At 45.4% G+C, this 16,176-nt stretch overlaps 1 protein-coding gene across 1 annotated transcript in view; it reads right to left on the reverse strand.

The window, feature by feature from the left end:
• Positions 1–4,987: 4,987 nt before the first annotated feature.
• The window catches only part of Pik3cb (phosphatidylinositol-4,5-bisphosphate 3-kinase catalytic subunit beta), a 71,328-nt gene continuing 60,139 nt past the window's right edge, over positions 4,988–16,176 (reverse strand). Inside the window, exons 18-22 of the mRNA XM_051140050.1 lie at positions 12,598–12,765; positions 10,291–10,414; positions 7,555–7,700; positions 6,047–6,179; positions 4,988–5,216 (exon numbers count right to left, since the gene is read on the reverse strand). Of these exons, the coding sequence (XP_050996007.1) occupies positions 5,079–5,216; positions 6,047–6,179; positions 7,555–7,700; positions 10,291–10,414; positions 12,598–12,765 (709 nt within the window). The 3' untranslated portion in view covers positions 4,988–5,078. The remainder of the gene's footprint in view (positions 5,217–6,046; positions 6,180–7,554; positions 7,701–10,290; positions 10,415–12,597; positions 12,766–16,176) is intronic.

Genomic DNA, 16,176 nt, shown 5'->3' on the forward strand with positions numbered 1-16,176 from the left:
TTACAAAGATCCGCCTGCCTCTGCTTCCCGATTACTGGGATTAAAGGTGTGCACCACCATGCCCGGCGTCCATTTGTTTTTAACTACACTTTATTATTTTCACTTTACTATATTAAATAAGAGTTTTTCCTTTTATCTCTTATTACCTTTCATGTATTCATCTTATATTGTTTATCAATTTTTACACTATTTGGAAATTCTTTTTTAAAATTCTTTCAACTATACTTTTAATGGTATTTTGGCCTTTTAAAAAACGGCATTTATATATTTAGGTTTTTATTCTTGTTCTTTTGAGGCAGGATCTCATATAGTGTGACCTCAAACTCCTGATGTTGCTTAACTTATTTTGAGATTCTAACCCAATGAATATTTGCTGAATGGATTAAGTTTTCTTGTTCTAAGAAAACAAAGCAAAAGAAAATAAAACTGTTGTGTAACAGTTTCCTTTTCAATTGAAACACTCTATCCTGCAGTAAGCACTTTAAATAGGAAGATGAACAACTCAAAATACCTTCAGGAAGTCCCTGAAACTGATCAGATTTGATAGGCCCCTCCCTCCCAGAGTACACTATAAAGCTGTGGAGTCTCAGACAGGGCAAGGTGCCAAGAAGACTTCCAGAAAGGAGCAGAAACCAGTTGAGCAGCCTGGAAGATTTAGACCACAGCCACTTGGACAGGACTGTCTACAGCCTGCTGAGCTGCCCACGGGCTGTGCAGTATGCTGCAGGTTCCCAGCTTTCATGAGCTGTCATCTGTTCTAGGATGGGCTGGGAGTCATTTCTGCTCCTGTAAGCAAGCCCTCGCCCATAAAACTCATTGGCTCATCCTGGTCTATCTGCCATGGGCTTCCTATCTGGGGTGAATGGACATAAGTGTATGGTCCCCCCAGGAAAAGTTTTGTCACCCAACACATACTTTCACTTATTCCAGTGTAAACTGAAGTCCCCAGGAAAAAGTTAGGATCTAACCATGGGTTAGCATTTCTGTGCTTGTACAGGGCTGGAAGGCCTGTTTTCTCCTTCCTCCGCCACCTCCATTGGAGAGCTAACGCTACTAAGCATAGCTTAGTGTAATGCCCTTCACAGTCACCCACTGCACACTTGTGTCTGCTCTAACATGCCCAGTGATCACACTCAGGGATGTGCTAGCAGATCTTTAGCTCCCACTAACCCCAACGCTGAGACTGTCATCACTTAGCATCTGAGACTGACACCACTTTGCTACTCACCTGCCTGATGTCCCCACCAATGTCTTAAAAGGACTTGTATCACTTTCTTTGGTTTGGGATCTATAAAAGTTCATATAACAATTTCCATTATTATGGAAGAACCTGAGGCACTGTCAGGGTGGGGTGGGCAGCAGCTAAAGCGACCACCATGGAGGAAAGTACTCTCATAGGGTGAGGGTGGCAGTGGCCTTGGGAGTCCACTGTGGCCATCTACCTGTTTTGATGGGCTTTGTACTCTATACTGTGTCGTGAACAGGGAGGTTTCCTGAGAGGGGTTTTTCTATTGATTTGGATGAACTCTAAAGGGAAGGGTCAATAGTTGGCTTTATTCTTTACCAAAACACCCCTTGAAGGGACTCTGGCCAGCTTGAGTGTGGCAAACATGGCTCTGGCAGGACCTGCTCTTTTCATTTCCTCTGCCTTGCTAAAAACCGTTCTATTCCTGAAGCCAGCCACCAAGGCCCATTCCCTTCATTTGGCCTCTCCCTCCCGCTGAGGCTGACTACGAAGGTCCACCTATCAAAGTGTTGAAGTCCAGCAATCAAAAACCAGGGACCTCTTAGCCAAGGAAAGAAGAATGCTACCAGCTGCCAGTGCAGGCGCACAGTATTAGGAATTGAAATCTTTGCCTCATCACAGTTAATGAAGTAGAAAAAGATCAAGTATTGAAGTCAGTCATGTCTGTCATACTGTTTACTGAAGATTTTTGTGGTGTTTTGTCTTCTTACTCCAACAGAAGGTAACAGTAGGAGGACATGGGGAAGTGGAGACCAGCCAGGTGTTCCTGAGGTAGGCTCTCTAAGATACTGTAAATAAGATACTACTTCGGATCGGAATACAGGAGAAGTGCAATCCCTCCAAAGTGGGCGGCTCTTCAACTCTACAATCTAAAATTCCTTCAGGAATAAACAATAGTGTACTCCAGTTTATTTATTAAGTAGGTTATAAAATCACATTATTCCAACTTCAGCCGATGGTGTAAGCGGATATAATTTTCTCCTCATACCTTCTATTGCAGTGATAAAACACCATGACCAAATGTCATTCGGGGAAGGAAAGAGTTTATTTCAGCTTACAGTTCCACATTGAAGTCCATCACAACAGGAAGTCAGGACAGAAACCCGGAGGCAGGAAGTGGAGCAGAAGCCATGGAATGCTGCTTACTTTCTCACAGCACCCAGGACCACCATCCCAGGGGTGACACCACCCGTATAATCTGGGCCCTTCCATCAGTGGCTAATTACGATGCCCTAAAGGCCTGCCAGGCTTACAGAGGCATTTTCCAAGGATGCCAAGTCAACCCACTAGCAGAGGTTATGGCACAAGGGCTTGGTTTTTAGTATGCCCCAAGGGGACAAAAAAGGAGCTCTCCAAGGCAGATGCATAAAACACATCCTAAAGATTTAACACTACTTTTTTAGATGGCCTGCCAAGCAAAAGGAGAAATAAGTGGTCCCTCAGTCACTGAAGGGAATAGGAAATAGCTTGTGGGCAGAACTTCTAATTTTAGGATGGCAGGACTATAGATATTTCTGAAAATTAATTTAGAAGACACTAGAAAGCATTTCTACCCGATGGTTTGAGTAGCGGTCTCACGTAGCTCAGGCTGCCCTCAAACTCGCTGTAGTGAGAATGGTTTTAAGCTCCTGCTTCTCCTGAGTGCTGGGATTACAGGCTCATAATCCCACTCGGGCTGGTATCTGACTAACCTGAATGAATTACGATGAGACACAGGAACATGCACCCAGTCACAAAGAATAACTGCTGTCCTCAGCGTGGCTTGATCATCTGCAGAGCTGTGCTGCCTGGCCGTCGGTTTTAACTGCAGCCTGACGCCCTCCAAATACTACCACCAAGTCCTTAAAGCCAGCCTGGAGGGAGTCTGGGCCTTTGGCTCAGGACCAGCGAGAAAATGTGTTAGGTAGCAAGCCTGATATTTAAGGATAAGGAGACCGTGAGATACAGCCTGCTCAAAGTCAAGGCATTGGTTCATCAATCCTTGTTCAAGGTGGATACGAGCAGATGTTTGTACAGCCACAAGTGCTAATTCATTCTAGAGGGTGGCTAGCTTTCTGCCCTCCATCTTCTCCTCTTAGCCAGAGACAAGCCGTGCAGCAAGTATGGATGGAGCACCATCAGTATCTATGTACAGAACCACACCAGCCTGGCTGTCCCACGCGCATGTGCACATGGATGCAGTCCAGCAGAGGTAGGGGACATGAGGTAATAAGAGCAAACTGATGAATCACTTTCTCCCCTCAGGCTCTCATCAGTCCAAGAGGCCTTCCAGACTACCCATGGTGGAACAAGTGGAAGCCGGGCAGAGGTCCTGAGCCTCAGCCCACTCCTGAGGTTGGTGTTGCCTACTAACAGCCATTTTGGGAGAGACTCAGTGGCAGCAAGTTCAAAGACTCTGTGTTTCTCACAAAGAAGAGGCCCACATGTCCCCACACAGCCAAAACCACCCATTTATTTGACTGAGAAGATTAAGAAGGACAACAAAATTAAACAATCTTTAATAAAATTCCTATAGAAAACTGAAGTCACGGGGCAAGCCCTCAGCTGTCTTTCCCGTGCCGCTGAGGAGTGAGGGCTCCCAGTTTTCTTTGGAGAAGAAGCAGTAGTTTCACTGGATTCTGACAGGACTCAGAAAGAGCATCCATTTACACACCAACCAGTAGTTCCTATTGCACATGTCAACACTGCTTGTCACCTAGCACCCTAACTATATGGTACCTCAACAAATAAATTAAAGATTTCCATGTGGCATGAATACATTTCAATCTGAACTAATACCATTGAAAAATCACATTATTATACATTTTAATAAATACAGTAAGAACAGCTGGCATATTACCAAAATACTGAAATTTAGGTTTGGAGTTTACCCCATAAATAGATTCTTTTTCATTTGCTTGCTTTCCTGGATACATCTGATCAAGTCCTGGTCTCTGTATATGAACTCTCAGCCCTCCGTATACAGACTGCCTCATGTGTGCCTCAGTAGAGAAGCAGCTGGAAGAGCTGGGTCCACGGTTAACTGAAAAGTAACTTAGGAAAAAGCTCTGCTTTTATAAAACTTTAAAACACAGGAGGAAGAAGATCAAAAGAAAACAAAAAACAAAAAACAAAAACAAAAACAACAAAACATCTTTTTTTTATATAGAACTCCCACTAGAAATTTTATAAATATATATGCAGCATATATATATATATATATATATATATTATATTTGCCCCACCAATAGATTCTCAGCAAGTCTGGCTGAAATGAAGCTATCATGATAGATAAATATTAACAAAATTAGTGAGTTTTCACAGGCTTAAAATATTTCCTTTGAAAAATAATAAGTTCAACATAATCAATGTAAATTGTAGCTTACACAATTTAAAGAGGGAAGGGAGATACCTTTCTTTGAGGCTTTGTTTGGACAGTCAACAGCGCTCCTAGCCCCAGGATGTGGTAAGTTGTTGGCTGGAGTGGCAGCACTTGGTCACAATACTGAAAAGAAGTATTTACACCTCTCTGGTAAAGTACCAAATACTGAAGAAGAAGGAAGGAAAAGATCTCAAACAGTCCCTAGTAGCATTCCTCGGCGTGCAAGGTCAGCAGGAAGGGGTCCTCCGTGCCATTGGTGACATTCATGATGAGTCCTGGAGGCATCCCAGGAGCAGAGGGTGAGCGTCAGGATGGTTCAGATTCAACTCTGTGGGACACCTTGGTCTTAATTCACGCTGAGCTTCATGGTTTCACGCCCTCTGCATTTCCGGCAGGATTGTGTTCAATTTAGTGCAAGTGCAAAATGGAAAAGAAACAAACGGACAGGTGGGCGAGGAGCAAAGGCTGACGCTAAGACCTGTAGTCTTTCCGAACTGTGTGTGCCATCCAGTTCACTTTAGTAGTCCAGCTTTCCCTGAGTGCCTCGTCAAACTTCTGCTTGAATTGTTTGAGTGCTTCTTCTTCACTCTTTCCTAAGGCGAGAGAGTCCTAAAAAGGGAACAGAAAAGTGTTTGACTTTGTACATCCCTGATAAGACAGGTGACCGTCACAGTCCACCAGAGGCTGGCTGGTGTGGCCAGCCCCCACATCCATCAGTTTCACGTTCCCGAATAAATGTCACCTGCAGGATGAACACCAAGGAAGGATGACAATATGGCCTTCGTAAGAGGTTTTTGAGGATGAAATTAATTTGTAATTATTCCAAGACTCAGCTGCTTTTCTGGTCTGATATTTGAAGGTCCATAAACACAAGTCAAAGGCAAATTGGTGGGAGCCAAAGTGCCAGGTGGCTGCTGACCCAGCATGTGGGCAGCAAGCCCCAGCAGAGCAGTGCCGTGTACTTAGCAGCGCCGTGTGCACAGGTGCACAGGTGCACGCCCCTTCTACATTGGAGATATCCTAGTTACCAACTCCTTGTGAAACTACCTGCTCCTTCATGTGAGCATCACAGGTTTTCTGTTCCTTTGGTTGAACACTAGAGGAAATGACTTTGTTCTACTCCCGTTGGATGCTTTGCTTTATAAAAAGATGACCGGAAGTTGGTACCTCTGAAGTCTTCTTTGTAAAAGCAAATTTTATTACATTTATTTTGTGTGCGTATGCGTGCCCATGCCTGTGCCCATGCGTGCATGCATGTGTGTGTGTGTGTGTGTGTGTTCACGCATGGAAGTCAGTTCTCCTTCCAAGCACTGCACTTGGGCTTCAGCCTTGGCGGCAGGCAGCCCTCCCTGAACCATCGCCAGTCCCCTTTGGACATTGTGAGTGGAGTTCTAACTAAGCTCTGTGCCCACAGCAAACAGATGGAGAAGGGTTTTTACCTTAAGATACTGTATGTCTTTGACTGACGTGAGCTCAGGAAGGCCTGCAGTCAACATCAGTGCGAAGAGCGTGATGAAGAGATTCCCGTGCCGCCGTAAGATCAGATATGCATCTTCACAGCACTGTCGGAACCTTGAGGCGAAGGAGCAGCCCAGAAGCACGGGTTTGCAGGGGGCGGGGCACGTATAAAGAAAACAAGAAGACATATTTAGAGCTGGGCATCTCTTGCTGGGCAGTGGCAGCGCACGCCTTTAATCCCAGCACTTGGGAGGCAGAAGCAGGTGGATCACTATGAGTTCAAGGCCAGCCTGGTCTACAAGATGAGTCCAGAACGGCCAAGGCTACACAGAGAGATCCTGTCTCAAAAAACCAAAACCAAAAACAAAAACAAAAAACAACAAAACAAAACAAAATAAAAACAAACCCATGAAAACATTAAACAACCCACAGCTGTAATTCCCGGGCATTTCTCAACACCCTTCAGGGCTCTGCCTTACTAATCTCTTGCTTTTCTCCCCTTGAAGATGATAACGGCCACGAGCCATCCAACCCACAATTCCCACTAAACTAGAAATGTTACTGTCAGTCTTACTGAGCATGGGGCCTGGTGCCCATATAACACACAACCTCTACTTTCCAGCTAAATACTTTTGCCCACATTAAAACTTTTGTTTGTATTTGTTTATTTATTATGTGTGTGTATTTGGGGTGTGGAGGACAATTTAAGGAAATTGGTTCTCTTTGCACCATGGGGTTCTGGGGACCAAACTCAGAGGCCCAAGCTTGGTGGTGGGCACCATTACCTGCTGAGCCATTCACATGTGAGGATAAAGAGGCAGAGGCAAGAGGGTAAATGCTCGGGAACATACCAGAGAGAACATACAAGCACTAATGGCTACTCCAAGCCCAGGCTCCCTTCCTGTTCCCCACACAGAGCGTCAGTAAAATGCCTGTCCTCCCGGCATCTTACTGCCAGATATCTTAGTAGTTAAACGTCTCTGGAACAAGTAGAAAGTAAGATAAAAACCCAATGACATCAAATTTCTAGCATTCTCTGGGCCTTCCCCCTGGCAAAGGATCTGGCAGGTAACTCCTCCACGCCCAGGTCCTCTGCTATTAGCCCTCAGTTAGTGTCAGCTGTCCACCTGGTGGTGTCTAGAGGCAGGTGGGAGGAGGGCCTCCGGGCCGCCTGTGGGGGTTGCCTTGAGTGTGTTAAGCTGAGGGAGGACTCGGGGCTGCCATTCCCTACCTGGGATTCTGGAGAATGGGAAATGAGAAGCAGTGTGTGTCGCTTTCTGCTCCTTGGCTGTGGACACAGGGTGAGCTGTTCCTTCCTCGAGCTCCTGCTACTATGACTTCCCCACAAGACCCCTGAACTGTGAGCCAAAATAAGTCCTTCCTCCTTTAAGCTGCTCCTGTTGGGATATTTTATCACAGCAACACCGAGGTAGCTGAGACAGGTAGGAATGTGCTAGATGGTTCTCCTTGACGCAGGGGCGATACTCACCTGCCAAATTTTTCTGTGTTTCCTGTTTTTCCTTGTTGAATGACATGAATAAAGTCATATGTAAGAATAAAAGGTACTCGTTCCCTTTTAATGCCGAATTTCGATTTGAAATTTCCAAGAATATGTCCAAAATCTATGTGGAAGAGCTGTAAAACAAATGGGATTTTATTTTCTTGGTGAGTCTATTTGGTATGGCTTCTGTAGCCTGCTTGAGTCATTTACCTGATCATGGTCTACATAGGATCCCACCATATTATGCACTGCAGGTACTTAGCATCTCTGGGTGCTACTCACTAGACGCTGAAGGCCCCACCCCCCACGTGCAAATGATAAACATTTCAGGGGATTATCAACTGAATTGAAAATTTCTGGTTTAGACTGGTTTGGGTGGATATCCCGGGCAACCTCCTGGGAAAAGATGCAAAGAAAGCCAAACATGGTGGCATAGGTCTGTAATGTCACTTCTCAGAAGGCCACAGGGAACCAGCCAAGGACAATACAGGCGGTAAACTTTAAACCCCTACCCAGATCTAGCCAATGGACAGAACATTCTCCACAGTTGAGTGGAGAGTGGGGTATGACTTTCACACGAACTGTGGTGCCTCATATTTGACCATGTCCCCTGGAGGGGGAGACCTGGTGGCACTCAGAGGAAGGATAGCAGGTTACCAAGAAGAGACTTGATACCCTATGAGCATATACGGGGGAGGAAATCCCCCTCAGGAACAGTCATAGGGGAGGGGAATAAGGGGAAAATGGGAGGGAGGGAAGAATGGGAGGATACAAGGGATGGGATAAACATTGAGATGTAACAAGAATAAATTAATAAAAAATAAAAAAATAAATAAAAATAAAGAAGGCCACAGGGAGAGGATGATAGGTTGTAGCCAGAGAAAACAAACAACAAAAACAGTACAAATGAGGTCTAGCTCTTGAGATCCTGAATATTTGAGAATGTCTATTCCTGGGCCAGATGTGATAGCGTGTCTTTAACTCCAGCACTCGGGGGTGGGGCCACAGAGGCAGGTGATCTCTGTGAGTCTGAGGCCAGCCTGGTCAACACATGAGTTCTAGGACAGCCAGGGTTATATGTGAGACCCTGTCTTTAAAACATTTCCAACACAGCTACTGAAAACTCCTAAAAGGCACTTTCTACCCCCACCAAGCCTGATGACTTGAGTTCAAGTCCTAGAACCCTCAGGATGGAAAGAGGACCAACTCCCTCTTCCACAGATGTGCAGTGATGCGCGCGCACACACACGCACGCACGCACGCACGCACACCATGCACAATCGCTCTGGCATTAGGCTGCTATGCCTGTGAGAAGCCCCTTCATTAGAAGCAATCAGATTCTCTCAAGCATCCTGCGGAGCTTGGGAACATGCACCTGGTTGCTTCTGCTGCACCCCATTTCTAACATGAGCCGCCTTTGCACTGGCCTCTATAGCACCCAGTGTCTGTGAGCCACAAAATCAGTTTCTCCTCAAACTCAGTCTCCTAGGTCCTTTTTTGGGAGAGGGGTTAGGATTAGAAGATGACCTCTGTAGTTCCATGTTTGATCCTGTCTGTGTCTCTACCTTGAGCTGTGGCTGGTACCCTCTGGCTCTATAGGACACTCGGATTTCCATTTTCTCAGCTCTGCTGGGCCACCTTACCTGGCTCCCCTCGCTACCTCAGACATGATATGCATTTCTCCAAGTTCCACATCGAGCAAGTTTGATGTTCAGAGAAAGATGCTCAGAGCTAGAGAGATGGACCAGGGGGAACCAGTGGGGTTAAGAGGACTGGCTGTTCAGATTTGGTTTCCAGCACCCGTAAGGCAGCTTGCAACTTCTCTGTAACTACAGTCTCAGGGGAGCAGACACCCTCTTCCGTCTTGTATAGGCACCATATACAAATTAAATTTAAAAAAGAAAAGAAAAAAAAATGACTCAAGGTAGTTCATCTCGCTTTTATTCTTCCCCCCCGCCCCCACAGCATTGGTTATTTCTTTTTTTAAATTTTATTTCTTTTTATTTGTATTGAATGTTTTGCCTACATGTACGGATGTGTGCCACATGCAGGCCTGGTGCCTACACTACCAGAAGAAGCTGTCAAATCTCCTGGAACTAGAGTAACAGACAGCTGTGAGCCACCATTTGGGTGCTGAAAAAGGAACCTGTGTCATCTGGAAGAACAGCCAGTGCTCTTAATGGCTGAGCCATCTCTCAAGCCCTCAACTAGTTAATTTCTGAAATTTTCACTTATTTAGGGTCTCAAATGAGAAATTCTCCTGCCTCAGTCTTCTGCGTGTCATGATTACAGGCACATACCATTACACCAGGCCCAAATACAAATTCTCGCAATGGAAGGACAGTCCATTTTTACATAATAGCAACTGTTAAACATTTATTTAACTGTTAAACATTTAAATAAATGTTTGCCAGGGCTGGAGAGATGGCTAAGTGGTTAAGAGCACTGTCTGCTCTTCCAGAGGTCCTGGGTTCAATTCCCAGCAACCACATCGTGGCTCACAACCATCTGGGATCTGTGATCTGATGCCCTCCTTCTGCAGATAAAGCACTCATATATAATAAATAAATAAATAAATTTTAAAAATAAATGTTTGCCTTCAAGTTTTAAACAAATTACATGTAAATCAAGTGGCACCTGAAATGGTGTTGGCAGGAAGGTGAAAGAAAAGACAAAACACAAGTTGACATCATTAAAGCCCACAGCCTCTGCAGTACAGCTTACCTGGCCAGTTTTTTTCACCATGATGTTGTCACTGTGCCTGTCACCAATGCCAAGGACATAAGAAGCTACACAGTAGCCAGCACAGGACAGAGTGAACTCCTCAATCGCTCGGTCCAGATCATCCCTGGAAACAGACACAGAAGTAAAAGGAGTGAGGCCTCCAGTGTGAGGGATGAGAGTTAAGCCAAGCAGATGCTCAAAGACATGTAGCTGAGCGAGCACGTGGTGCTGGGAAGGCAGCTGAGGCAGGCTGGCTGCCAAGGCTTCACCTAGCTGAGCCTCTGCCATTTAAGTCCCTACGTCCTGTTTCAGAGGGGCGTAAGCTTACATGAATGGATTTTGAGAGGCCACTATGGGGTTTGTTGGAGCATCCTGGGGCCTGGGAACATTTTTACTACCTTTGTTTTGTTTTTTAGCTATTTATTTATTTATTTATTTTTGTTTTTTTGAGACAGGGTTTCTGTCTCACTTTGCAGACCAAGCGTTTTAAAGGCAAGGTCTTACTTGTTCGTAGCCCAGGCTAGCACAGAAATCACCAAGGGACTTCCCAGACCTTGAACCCATGGCAGTTCTCTCCTCACTCAGACTCCTAAACGCTGGGATTACAGGAGGAAGCATTATGGTTAGGGTAACCTCAGATTAGAATCCAGGTTTCAGAGCCTCAATCAGAAGTGAAGATACAAACCCTTCGTAGACGGTGTAAGATTAAAATTGATCTGATTTTCATATGAAAATCCCTGAGCAACTGATGAAATTTAAATCTCATCTTAATTTAAGTAGTTAACCAAAAATACTTGAAAAGCACTTTCCTTCAGAGTGAAATCTTTATTTCCTAGAATGGTGCCCATCGCACTAACCATAAGTAACACTTACTATCCTTACAGTACGGCTGAAGCAGGGTCTAAAGACTATCCACACAGCTCAGGAGGATGCAGCAGGGTCTGAAGGCTAGCTACACAGCTCGGGAGGACGCAGCAGGGTCTAAAGGCTATCCATACAGCTCAGGAGGACGCAGCAGGGTCTGAAGGCTATCTACACAGCTCGGGAGGACCCAGCAGGGTCTAAAGGCTATCCACACAGCTCAGGAGGACCCAGCAAGGTCTGAAGGCTATCCACACAGCTCAGGAGGACGCAGCAAGGTCTGAAGGCTATCGACACAGCTCAGGAGGACCCAGCAGGGTCTGAAGGCTATCCACACAGCTCAGGAGGACGCAGCAAGGTCTGAAGGCTATCTACACAGCTCAGGAGGACCCTGCATGTTCGATCCTTCTCCCTCCACCTCCCAGTGTCTGTGCTCCTAGAGATCAAACCCAGGTATTTGGGAATACTAGGAAAGAACTCTACCAATCAATGTATACCCCAGCCCAGGAACAAATTTGTAAATATAAGCACGGACTATACCAACTTATTTATTTCAATCATAAAATTAACCCATCAGGGCTGGAAAGATGGCCTAGTGGTTAAGAGCATTTGTGCTCTCCTAGAGGATCTGAGTTGGGTTCCAAGCACCCATGTAGAGTGGTCCACAACCACCTGTGACTCCAGCTCCAGGGCATCTGAAATCCTCTTCTGGATTCCATGGGTGCCTGCACTCATGTGCACATACCTACACACACACTTAATTAAAAACAACAATAAGGTTGGGCATGACAGCACATGCCTTTGATCCCAGTGTTTAAGAGGCAGAGGCAGGAAGATCTCTGATCTACAGGATGAACTCAAGGACAGTCAGGACTACAGAGCTACCCAACCCCCCAAAACAAACAAACAAATCTTTTATAGAATTAATCTATTAGGAGCTGAAATTTGGCCAGGTGAGGCGGCACATGCCTCTAATCCCAGTACTCAGGGAAGCAGAGGCAGACAGATCTCTGTGAGTTAGAGGCCAGCCTAGTCTACAAAGTGAATCCAGGACAGCCAACGCTACACAGAAAACCCTGCCTTGAAAAACCAAAACCAAAAAAAACAAAAAACAAACAAAAGAGCCTAAGTTCACATAGTAATATAATGTGATGCATCAATCCACTATCTTAAAAACACACCCCAACACACTGAAAAGATTCTGACCTTTGAGATACAAGGTTGCTGGGAATTGAACTCAGGACCCCTAAACAAGCAGCCAGTGTTCTTAACCACCAAGCCATCTCTCCAACCCCCAAGTTTTGATATTTTAATAAGGTCTATGAGGCGTTCTGTGCTGAGTGAGGAAATAAACTACGCAAACGCTTCCCCGGAGCAGTCAGGCTTCCACCCGGTCACGATGGCCTGTGTGAGCACCCGTGTAGAGAGATGACAGCACACACTCACCCAGAATTGCACTCCCTGAGCCAGTTCAGGAGTGCATCTTTGTTGAAGGCTGCGGTGGCTGCCACGTTGCTACTGTTCAGCTGAATGTCAGCGATTGTCTCAGAGGTGCTCACAACCTCAATGAGGCCAGAGCGATCTCCTGTTGCTAAACAGCCATAGGGGAGCATCCTGTAAGGAAGAAATAGACTTAGGGGCCATGCTTTCCATGAGAGGAAACATTAGTTTTTGCAAGTTTTCCATTTGCTGTAGAAGAGTTTTATTATTGACAGGCTTGTCGTTACTCAGTAACGCCATATGGAAAATAGAAGCTCTACCTTCTGCTAGGAAATAAACGCCGGACCAACAGATGGAATGATTTACCAGAATGCTAATGCTGCAACTAAATGCATCATTTGCTATATAATTATACTTGTGAAATATTCAGTCTGCCTGCACTGACAGACAGAAGCACATCAGATAGACAGGAAGTCACTCCTTTTACTCTAAATCTTCGAAACCAAAATCTTTGCTTGCTTTCTTTTTTTAAGACAGGTTTTCTCTGTGTCCTGGGACTCACTCTGTAGACCAGGCCGCCTCCTCCTGAGTGCTGGGATTAAGACAAGTGCCAACACCACCCAGCTTTCTCCAATCTTCTAAAAACTACCTGTATTATAACAAGAGTAACTTGTGGAAAGGCAAGATGGCTCAGCAGGTAAAGGAGCTTGATGTCCGCTCCACATGGTGGAAGTTAAGAACAGATTCCTGCAAAGTATCCTCTGATTGCCACACACATGCCTCAAAGAATTACTGGAAAAGCCAGCTGCGGTGGCGTGTGCCTGTAATCCCAGCACTCAGGGAGGTAGAGGCAGATCTATAAAGTGAGCCCAAGACAGCCAAGGCTACACAGAGAAACTCTGTCTAGAAAACAACAACAGCAACAACAACAAAAATTACTTGGACTAGGCATGGTGGCACATGCCTGTAATGCCAATATTTGGGGGTGGGAGTCAGAAGTTCAAGGTTAGCCTTGACTATATAGCAAGTTCAAGGCCAGCTTGGGCTCTATGAAGCACTGCCTTGAAACAAAAAGAGAGAGAAAAAGAGTATCTTGGGAGGTTCAAAGAAACATTTAACTACAGAAAATAGGAAAAAAGCCGGGCATGATGGCACTTGGTTGTAAGAGTGACCCTTGGTTACACGCAAGTTTGAAGGCAGCCCAGGCTATGAGACCCTAGCCCAAACAACCAAGCAAAAGACAGAACGTATGGGTTCAATAGATGGCTGAGTGTAGCTATGTGGCTCACACTCTATCCAGTGTCAGATATGAATGAGAAGCAAACATCCCTTACTCTCACTGAGCTTATGAAGCACAAGGCACAATGTGCGGAGATGGCCTGGCAGGAGCCTAGAAACACTTCTGTGGATGGGGCAGGGGAGATGGCTCAGCTGTTAAAAGTGCCTGCAGCTCTTAGGCTAGGAGCTCAGTTCCCAACACCCACAGCAGGTAGCTCACAACAACCTGTAACTCCAGCTTGGGGGATCTGATGCCCTCTTCTGGCCATTAGTGTGTATAACAATCAGATAAAAGGAGAGCTGTATTAGTTTCTGAAAGTTCTAAAAAGAATTAAATTATTGCATATTCCTTTAAATGAGAGCAACACTTTCGAGTTACATTCTGGCTGAATGAAATACTGATGGACTGTTTTAGACCTATATTCTAAGGAACATTATGTTTTTTACTAGTGCCTGCCAGCTTATTGTGACACAACCCATGCAAAGCAAACAGTTAGGTTAAAGTGCATTTTCTTGTTTTCCTGCGCCCCTTGCATCCCACTTACAGCCCAAACTGGGCACAAGTCCAACAACTTCCTCTTCAAAAGCAAGCGGTGATGAAAGCAATCAGTGACTTAAGGATGGAACATTCACAATGGGAAGGAAAAAACATCCTCATGTGAAAGACAGTTTGACAGAAGTCATGCTGGGGACAAACTCAGACCCCTCCCTGATCACTGTGTCGTGGCCTCCTTTGCCCCCACCATCTACTGTCTTTATAAAGGACATGACAACACTTTTAACAGTTACCTTCCTTTCTCACACTCTCTGACCTAAGGACAACGTTACCTTCATGGGGAAGCGAGGACTTTAGACTGAGACACACCGCACTTGAGGAAGCATGTGAGAGTGAGGCAAACACTGGCCGGAGTGCAAACTCTCCTTTTAGCTAGTGTTTGCCTCACTCTCACATGTTTCCTGGACCCTAGCCTTGCTAATACCAATATCATTAAATATCTTATATGAACGTTAGCACTGTCTCAGCCAGGTGCGGTGGCGCACACCTGCAATCCCAGTAATTGGGAGGCAGAGGCCAGCCTGGTCTACAGAGTGAGTTCCAGGACAACATAATAGAGAGTTCCTATCCTGCCTCAGCTGCCCCCCAAAGTTCTATCACTAAAACTCAGATCTATAAGATAATGACGACGCCTACCCAGCACTGGGGCAAGGGGCGCGGGACTGTCAAGTCTACCAAAGGTCAGCTGGATTTGAGGTTGACAACTTTCCAGTTGACAGTAAAAGCTAACTGACCACGAACTGTTAAGCAAAAAGCAAGGTGTCTCAACATATTTAATGCCTTATCAATATTCTACTTTTGACATGAAAGACACCAGAGTATCATGAGACACCAAGAAAAAATTTAAATGAGCGTAAGTATTTTTTGTTAACGGATGCATGTCGTTGTTACAAGTATTAAAATAGTAACACATAGGCGGTACCAAGTATTTGAGACTGATTGAAGAGTGCATGCTGCCCAAAAGAAAACAAACACAACAGGCACACTGCAGCACAGATATTTATAGAAACAGTAAAGAAGCTTTTGTGAGAAGGAGATATGAAAGAACTCAAAGCCTGTCACTTAAAGGAGGTCAGAGGACAAAATGTCAGCAACATCCCACTGGACACTCACTGTTTCCTACGGCACAGGAACTAAGTACACATCCAGACACACACACACACACACACACACACACACACGGCTGCCTCCACAATGAAGTTCAAGTCACTAAATGCATGCCAACTTTGGGTGGAATGAACAAAGCCAAAATGTAGAGAAAAAAAAAATGAGTTGGAGTTTTCAATTAGGATGACGGGACTAAGAAACCAGCACTAAGAAGTCAGTCTTGAGCTCAGGCTTTGCAACTCAGAAAGGCCCATCCTCTGGCCTCAGATAAGGAGGAAGGAGCAAAGGAGCTGAGCCACAGTTGGAAGCTTCTTTTGCTATAGGACCTGTAGTGGTTTGAATGAGAGTGGCTCCCACAGCGTGTTCTAGTGCTTGGTCTCCAGTTGGTGGAACTGTCTGAGAAGGACTAGGAGGTGTGGCCTTGTTGGAGGAGGTGGACTCTGAGGATTCAAAAGCCGCCGGCTATTTATTCCCAGTTAGTGCTCTGCTCCCTGTTTGCTGTTCTAGGTGTGAGTGGTCAGCTGTCCCTGCCACCACGCCTTAACTCCGCAGCCATGGACCCTAACCCTCTGAAACTGCATGCCCAATCAAACGCTTTCTTTTACACACTGCCTTGGCCATGGTATTTTATCACACCAATAAGT

This window comes from Acomys russatus, chromosome 32 (assembly GCF_903995435.1).
Source record: "Acomys russatus chromosome 32, mAcoRus1.1, whole genome shotgun sequence".
Classification (NCBI taxonomy): Eukaryota; Metazoa; Chordata; class Mammalia; order Rodentia; family Muridae; genus Acomys; species Acomys russatus.